Below are 8,826 nucleotides of genomic sequence, written 5' to 3' on the forward strand. Positions count from 1 at the left end.
GTCTGCTGTAACTCCAGGTGTGTTAACGACATCGTAAAGATGGAGAACTGAAATCAAGGGGTTCATCTTTAGCAGAAGAGCAAGTGGTTGCCCAATCCCGCCAGACGCTCCCAACAAAGCAACTTTGAACCCAGGAGAAGAACCCTTCGCTCTGCAAATATCCATTTCCAGACAAGGTCCTCCTTGCTACACAAGTGCAACATTAACAAGTTAGCAAACTCTTGAGAAACGAAAACAAGATTGTACTTTACACTTGCTCAATAAGCAACATAAGAAGTGCCTGAACTGCAATGAGGACATTGTCAGAAAGATCACTAAGTAATGGCTACTATAGGTCAAATTGCATGGGTCATGACATCAATCATCAAACATAACCGTCCACATGCATAGAGACGACAAATCCATTTAAAGAAAGGGAGCAAGGGCTTAAGCATCAATATGGGCAGAAAACAATTAAAATAACATAAAAAACCTCTTCACAATATGGCACTTGAAACTGTTCACAACGACACATAAAGAATCTCCCCTCACATCATGGCATACAAGCAGAGGAACATAATCGCACATAAAAAATCTCTCTTGCTTGCAGAATGTTGTGATCACAAACAATGAAAACTTTCCACCACTTCCCCCGAGTTCTTCTGTAGAAAATGTAACTTTATGAAGACAATCCAACAAACAAACAGAAAAGAAAATCTCAAAAAATTCCATGTCCTGCTCATGCAAAACTCCATGTATTTGAAGCCTACTGGATAAACCTTTTTAGACATCCAAATAGGCTAAGTCTAAAGCACGTATACTCAATGTGAATAACGTTTTCCACTTAAAATGAAACGTTCCAGGCTATGTGGCCTCTACAACACGCATACTACAATGTTGACTACTGTTCATCCAATTCTGTGAGGAGCTTTGGCAGAGCATCGAGCTACAAAAGCACTTCTTGTGACTACAGACTTTCTTTTGATTGATTACGTTCTATGTACCCACATCTCTCTCTCTCTCTCTCTCTCTCTCTCTCTCTCTCTCTCTCTCTCTCTCTCTCTAAAGACATTGATGGACGAAATACCTGGATTGGGGGAGAAGACTGCAGGTGGGCGGTGAGGGTTGCCAAGCGTCTGCGGAAGCAATCTTGAGTTTCCATGGCGGAAGAGCTAAACCTGTGTGTAATGCAAGAAAAGACCCTCGGGGTTGCTTTTTGTGCTCGTCTCCGAAGGACCCACAAGTTCAAATTGTGTAGCGTGACCTCACTGCAAATGAAAGACACAAGAACCTTTATCCATGATCCATGGAAGCTCCTTGTTTCTATTTTCTATTTTCTATATATAAGCTCAAAAGATATCAGCACAATTTTTGGTGGCTTGGCTTCCTCTATCTACCCACTACAACTTTCCACATGGCTCTATGGGCTGGGTCACACCATCGGTTAGTAGGGTTAGTGTTTACTAGATAAATGCATATCCATGTTTTCCTCCACAAATGTAGAAAACATTCACAAACCCCACTAGCATTTTGAAAAAGGAGAGGAATAAGCTATCTTTTAGGTAGTGAAAAGCTCTCCTTAAACTTAAGCTTGCCATCCCCAATCAAATATCTCTCATGATCTCCTTGAAAATAGAAACTCCAACCCTTTTCCCCTATGCAATGCTTCACCCCTCTTGCCCCCACTAACCCATGGTGCAACCTGGCTCTATCTTTCAACTTTTCATTTCATCTACAACAATCTCCCAATATGCACACCTCATACCAAAGTATACGTGTTGATGTGGCAGTGAAAAATTAGAACCTCGCGATTTACCTAGAGCAAAGCCAAAATGCACGGGGTTTCCTACGTTCCCAAGTCCAACCAATGGGCACTGCATATGTGTCGTGCTTGTTGCATCTTCCTCGCCAACAACTGCCATGCAATCTCAGCCTGTACATGTGGGATTTGCTCGTAGCTAGAGTGCATGGAAAGCCAATTTCTTCAACACCCGCTGCGGGCAAAGTATTTCGAGTGTGACAAAGTATAGTAGGTAACGTGCTTTTAGTGCAAAAAGTGAAACCAAAGGGAAGAACCTAGTTTTTCATGTGCATAGGATATCATCCGTTGCACATGGCCTACCATGGTTGAACTTTTCTCAGCTGGCAGTTAGCGCAAGATAAACTAATACTGTGCAATTCAACCATGCTATGGTCTATAACCACGGGGAGTTTTGAGTTCACAGTCCTATTGCACTTCAAGTGTTTTTTATGTGCACATGGTGCCTCGCCTTTACACATTTATGCAGCTAAATTGTTGCCATGTGCGCCAAACTAGAGTTAAGTTGGAAAAGTGATGACAAAAACGTTACACCTAACAACTCAGTTGAGTCTGTCATTTATGCATGGTTTCATGACCAAATGAGAGTGCATGAAAACAAAAGATGCCTTCTAAGATGCACCCATAATGACCAAAGGGGTAGTTTTGTAAAGTATGGGAAAGGTACCTATTAGAATAAGAGGAAAGGGTTGTAGACATATAGTAGTGTTAGTGTGTATACGCACTTCACCAAGGGCACTTTTCTCCCACTGGGTTTTTCCCCCTGGACATCTGGTGTGAAAGGACACCTTATCTCTTAGGGTCTCATATAAGCTTTGTGGCTCTGAGTTTGTATATACTCTATTATACAGAGAGATAGACTACAGAGATCTCGTACGCAAGCTCTGTGTCTTCTCCTTCTCCATCTTCTTTCTACTCTGAGTTGTTGTCTTCCTTCTGTTTCCTGTTTCATCATCTTCAACAATTGGTATCAGAGCAAGGTGATTTCCAAAGCCTCTACTTGAGTTTTCGCATCCGCACGCGCAATCACAGTTTTTAGGCAGTTTTCGAAAAATTTGCTCGTGGGGAGCATCCTCGACGTTCCAGGAGTATTCTGATCAGGTGATCTAGGGTTTTACCCCCCTTTTGAAGAGCCCTCAAAATTTTGTTCTGAGCAGCGTAGCAGAAGTTACTTTTCGGAGGCGTTTAGATCAAGAGGGTGTGCTTTTTGACAGATTTTCTTCAGGTAAACATTTCTTTGGGAAGCAGCTTGTCTTAGCTTTGTGCTGAGATTTTGTGTAGAGTTTTGTTTGCATTGGAGAGGAGATTTGTGAATCTCTTGGAGGTTCTTTTGCTCTCTTATGTGCATCCACAGTATGGCTCAATCTACGGAGAAAGAGATTTTTGGTGCGTTTACATCCGAAGACAAATTGGATGGTACCAACTATTCTCTTTGGTCTTTTATGGCCAAAAATGTTTTGGTTGGTAAAGGATTGTGGGATTATGTATCTGGAGATGAAGTTCGTCCAAGTGGCATTGCACCTGCCACGCCTGGTCATGGTGCAGCTGTTGGTGCAGGACCCTCACAAGTCACTCCAGAGCAAAAGAAATGGGATACTAAAGATGCACAAGCTATGGCTGTGATTGCCTTAACCATAAAGAGGACAATCACACCACATATCAGATCTTGCAGAACTTCTGAGGATGCTTGGAACACTCTGCAAGCTATGTTTGGAGGAAGAAACGCTGCCAGAATAGAGTTTTTGAAGAAACAACTCGACAAAATACAGATGGACGAAGGTGACGATATCGTCGAGCATCTTACAAAAATCAGGGATCTTAAAGAGCAATTGCTTAGCATTGATGAAGTGATTCCAGAGAAGGACTTGGTTTCCAAAACACTCAATTCACTACCACCATCTTATTTGACTTTTCAGACTTCTTTGACTCTGTCTTTGCGAGCTAATCCTGAGCCTCTTCATTTTGAAGAGTTAATGGCTTTGCTATCGCAGGAGGATCGATCACGTAAGAACAAGTCTTTATAGGTGGATGGTATGGATCATGCTCTTGTTGTACAAAACAAAAACAAGGGTAAAGAGAGTGCTCATCACTCCAAGCCTGGTGCAGGACAGTCTTCAGAGAAGTCTAAAGGTGATTCCGACAAGTCCAAGAGGAAAGGTAAATGTCACTACTGCAAGAAACCTGGTCACTACATTAGTGAGTGTAAAAAGCGAATTGCTAAAGAAAAGAAGAAAGAGTCAAGTTTGGTTGTTTCAGCTTCTAGTGATTCTTCTACAGCTAAAGAAGAGTCTGCAAACTTTGTGCAGGATTGTTATGCTTTCGTAGTATGTTCAGATTTTTTCTGCTTACAATGTTGACGAGACACAAATGATTTGGTACTTTGATAATGGTGCATCCAGGCATATTACTTCAAGGAAGGATTTGTTTTGTTCATTGGATGCAGCTCCAGCAGGAAAGAAGGTGACATGTGCAAATAATGCTTCTTATCCAATCAAAGGCGTTGGTAAGATTTTGATTACCATTTCAGATGGTTCAGATTTATGCTTGTCAGATGTCTTATATGTTCCAGGGATCAAGAAGAATTTGTTGTTTGTATCCTCTCTTGCAAAAAATGGTCTTCGGGTCATTTTTGAGGATGACAGATGTGTTGTACGAGATCGAGAGAATGATTATTCTCTTATCACTACAGGTACGCTGGAAATGGACTATTTGTGCTAGATCGTTATGAAAAGCAGATTCAGGTATGTGTTGCAGAAACAAAGACTCGGGCCATGCAGGATGCTGAGTTGTGGCATGCTAAATTTGGGCATGTTGGTTATGGCAGTTTGATGACTTTACAACGTCATAATATGGTGCATGATTTGTCTTTTTTGGAGATGCAACCAAGACATGTATGTGAAGGTTGCGTTCTTGGAAAGATGCACAGGATGGTTCAGTTAGAGGGACACGAAAGTTGCAGCTTGTACACAGTGATGTATGTGGTCCTATGAGGACACCATCTATAGGAAACAGCCTTTATTTTGTGACCTTGATTGATGACTTTTCCAGGTTTTGTTGGGTGTATCCACTCAAAGCAAAGTCAGATGTGTTTGCAATTTTTCAACATTATGTCACCATGGTTGAAAATGAAACAGGTTGCAAAGTACAGACTCTTCGTACCAATCGAGGAGGTGAATACATGTCAGGTGCATTAAGGATTTTTTTGGGAAAGAAAGGCATTAAACACCAACGCACTATGCCATACACACCACAACAGAATGGTGTTGCAGAAAGGAAGAACAGGTCTTTAATGGAGATGGCTAGATGTATGCTCAAGGCTAAGAGTTTGCCTCATAAGCTATGGATGGAGGCAGTTGCTTGTGCAGCACATGTTTTGAACGGTTTTCCTACTCGTTCCTTGAAGACCATTACTCCATATGAAGCTTGGTATGACAGAAAACCTTCAGTCAGTTATCTTCGTGTTTTTGGTTGTCTTGCTTATGCTCACATCCCTCATCAGTTACGTGGGAAGCTTGATGATAAGGCAATCAAATGTATATTTGTGGGGTACAGTAGTGGAAGTAAAGGTTATAGACTTTACAATCCTGCTACAAACAAGATTTTTGAAAGTCGTGATGTAATTTTTGCAGAAACTACTGCTCAACCTATGGTTGCTTTTGATGTACCTCATATGCAGCCACATGATGTATTTGAAGGTTTGCTTCCTTCTTTTGTGGAGAATCAAGAATCACAATAGGTTGATAATCTTGATCAATCTTTTGATCAGCATGTGACACCTTATGATGTAGAGGAAATTGTGCGTGAAGAGCAAGAAGTTCTAAGGGAAGAAAGAACCTTGCCTAAATGGGTTCAAAAAAACTTTGCAGGATAGCAAGTTGGATGAACCGTTGCCACAAAAAACACGTGCTGGTACTACTTTTGGCAGAGAGCAAGTAGATTTGGCTTGCTTTAGCACTCTTTGTGATGCAGATGAGCCTGATTCATTTGAACAAGCTTTAGAGTGTTCAGTGGAAAGATGCTATGCAGCAAGAAATTGATTCTATTCATAAGAATCATACATGGGATCTAGTGGACTTGCCTACAGGTAAAAAGACTATTGGTACAAAGTGGGTTTTTAAGGTAAAAAGGAAACAAGATGGTACTGTTGACATGTCAGGCCAAGGGCAGGGCCAAGGGCCAGGACGGACATGCGGTCAAGGGGCGCTATATTTAGGGGCTAGGAGTCTATATATGGCACGGTTGGGTGGAGAGTTGCATGGTCCAGTCCCCTGCGGTCTTACATTGGTATCGGAGCTCGGGAAGCATGGAGAAAGAGAAGGGACGTGGAGTCTCAAGGAGTGCATGCTCTCTTTCTCTCTCTCTCTCTCTCTCTCTCTCTCTCTCTCTCTCTCTCTCTCTCTCTCTCTCTCTCTCTCTCTCTCTCTCTCTCTCGTTCATGCATATTGCCATGGCTGAGCATGGCTCTTGCCTTGCGGAAGGAGGAAGGAGATGGGCGCCATGCATGAAGCATGCAAGAGGTAATTGCATGAATCTCAGGTGTGGGAAGCAGTCCCTGCAGAGCCAAGGAAGATGAAGATTGGGGAATCGAGGACCACATGTGCAGCTTCTCTTAACCGGGAAAGCGGGGTCTGTCGACCACCTCAAAAACCTGCAAGTTCGATTTCGTTGGATGCGCGCTGGGCAGGGGGTGAGTTTTCGACACTTGGGCACCGTCGTTGGAGCACCATAGCAAGAGCATCGTCATCATCCTCGCATGCGGCGGTAGCATCGGATTGCAAAACTTCTGGTTTTTTCACCTAGGTGTCCCAAAGCTTGGGCGCCCTAAAGATTTTAGGGCTCAAGGGTGGGTACACACCGGTTGAGCATGGCGATTTAAGAGACGAGCTTACGCTCGTTGGATGGGAAGGCCTCGGTATCATGAAGGTACTAAGGTAGTTCCTTAGACCTGCACGGTAGTTCCTAGCTGCAGAATTTCAGGGAAGTTTTGAAAAAAGATATGAAAGCTGCGGATTATCCAAGGTGCTCGCCTTTGGCTTTCCGAGGCATGTCACTACCATAACAGAAAACTTCAGATCTGCAGCACATCTAAAATCAAGGGAATGCAAAGGCCTGAAAGGTCGCCGAAGGCCGTTTGCAAGGGCATCGACAAGGCACTGGCCATGGTTGCATGACATAGTCCAAAATCGAATTCCCAAAAGGTACGTAGAGTTCCTTTAACATTTTTGTTTGTCACAAAGTTGTAGAAATTTCAATGCTTGCACAAGTTTACATACCGAAAGCAAGAAGCTCGCAAGGCGAGTTGACGTCAGTATCTAATCATGCAAAGTGCAAGAAGCCGGCAAGGCGGGTCGACATTCGTCATCAGTTAATACGGTATGCAGTAGCTTTTGAATCTGTTTGGCAATTTTTTTTTGGAATATACTGTATAGTTATGGCATGTAACAAATGCGCATACACTTTCGGCACACAAAGCACAAGCACGGCTTGTGATAATTACCGTAAGCAATAAAAATTTGATGCGTAAATTGTTGGCAAGGGTCTAATGATTGGTTTCGAGATTAGAATCAAGCATGGCTTGAGTACCGACCGCCTTGCTCCAGAGCACAGCTCCTCAGCGGTTCTATTTTGCTGCCAAAGCATAGCACATTGGCACTGTTTTAGTATCTCAAGGAGATCGACATGGCCTGCTGTTAGATTTGACAAAAGGTGCAAACATGTTCAACATGGCCAGTGCTTTGAAGTTCAGGCAGATTGACAGGAGTCTTTCTTTCTCCATCTTTGAGTTTGAGGTTCCAAATTTGCTAGGGCATGGCTATTCGGAAAATTATTTCCGCACGTCAGTCGATGGAGACAATCCAAAATGGTGAAGCATGGAGTTTATACTTATGCATCATCGCACACATCATGTACCTTGTCACGGGTAATGGCACTAACACCTAGCAGAAGCATCTGTTGGCTATGCGAACAAAAGTAATTATGTGAAGCACATCTTCAATTTGGGCATCTGCCATTGAAGATTCCCACTTTTGGCATATGCTATGAGCATACACAGTTGGGAAGGAATAGGCAATGTGTTTGCAGGTTATTTCCTATTGCAGGTTATTTCATTATGTACCAGACAGGTGTATACGCTATACGAGGGCGTCTGTGCAAATATGGCTATGAACCGTTTTGGAATGAGTTTTTCCTTCCAAATTTCATGACAACTAGTTGCAGCAACAACGACCAGGTTAGCCAAGTTTAAGTTTTTCTTTTTTTTTCCATGTTTACACTTTACTTGGCAATTACTGTCATTGTGCAAAGCAAAGTGCTTTGGCAATTTTATACGAAGCAAGGCTTCTCCCTTGTGCCGCGATACTGCCCATTGATTTGGAATCAAGGGCATTGGCACACAAGTTTGGGAAACCGGCAAAATAGGGAATATCAGCTTACAGAATCCCTACCAGTTTAAACTATGCAAGGCACTTATGGTTTTGGTTCTCACGTTTGAGGCCATCACTCTCGGCAAGGGCTTACAATTCTGCATTCAAGGCTTGCTAGCGAGGTGGATTCAATTCTACCACTTCATGCATTACGCTTCCGCTATCACACTCGCAACTTTGTCAAACTGATGGATTTTTTACCATGATTGTTGGTTGCTATTAACACACAACAACACTAAAAGGAACCTAAATCTAGGACTTATTTCACGGGCAAAGTGTCAATGCTAAGTCGTCCTCATACAATCACGGGTCGGAATGAGTTTTGTGTTTTTCTGTTACCTCTCTTGATGAGAGAGTCATACCGGAAAACTGTGGAATGCTTATACGATAAGCTGCAAGTTAGGCATAAGATGCGTAAAAGCACACAGATTGGGAACACACTCTAGAAATTTAAGAAAAATTCCTCAGCCCAGCATGTTCTTCTTCTTCTCTCTCCTTCTCTTTAAGGGAAAAATGAAAAATCTTCTAAGAAGCTTTTGATACGTGTTTTGCTCGTGAGTCAGCCTGAGCCAAGGTGCTCTAGCTCTCAGCTAGCACGTGGCTAAG

At 42.7% G+C, this 8,826-nt stretch overlaps 1 protein-coding gene across 1 annotated transcript in view; it reads right to left on the bottom strand.

Annotated features, from left to right (window-relative positions):
• Positions 1-1,225, bottom strand: part of LOC147435609 (malate dehydrogenase, glyoxysomal-like) — a 6,495-nt gene extending 5,270 nt beyond the window's left edge. Inside the window, exons 1-2 of the mRNA XM_086488628.1 lie at positions 1,067-1,225; positions 1-186 (exon numbers count right to left, since the gene is read on the bottom strand). The exon at positions 1-186 is cut by the window's left edge and continues 27 nt beyond it. Of these exons, the coding sequence (XP_086344754.1) occupies positions 1-186; positions 1,067-1,141 (261 nt within the window). The 5' untranslated portion in view covers positions 1,142-1,225. The remainder of the gene's footprint in view (positions 187-1,066) is intronic.
• Between the last annotated feature and the right edge of the window lie 7,601 nt (positions 1,226-8,826).

This window comes from Adiantum capillus-veneris, chromosome 18 (genome assembly GCF_014529385.1).
Source record: "Adiantum capillus-veneris isolate H3 chromosome 18, ASM1452938v2, whole genome shotgun sequence".
NCBI classification, from domain to species: domain Eukaryota; kingdom Viridiplantae; phylum Streptophyta; class Polypodiopsida; order Polypodiales; family Pteridaceae; genus Adiantum; species Adiantum capillus-veneris.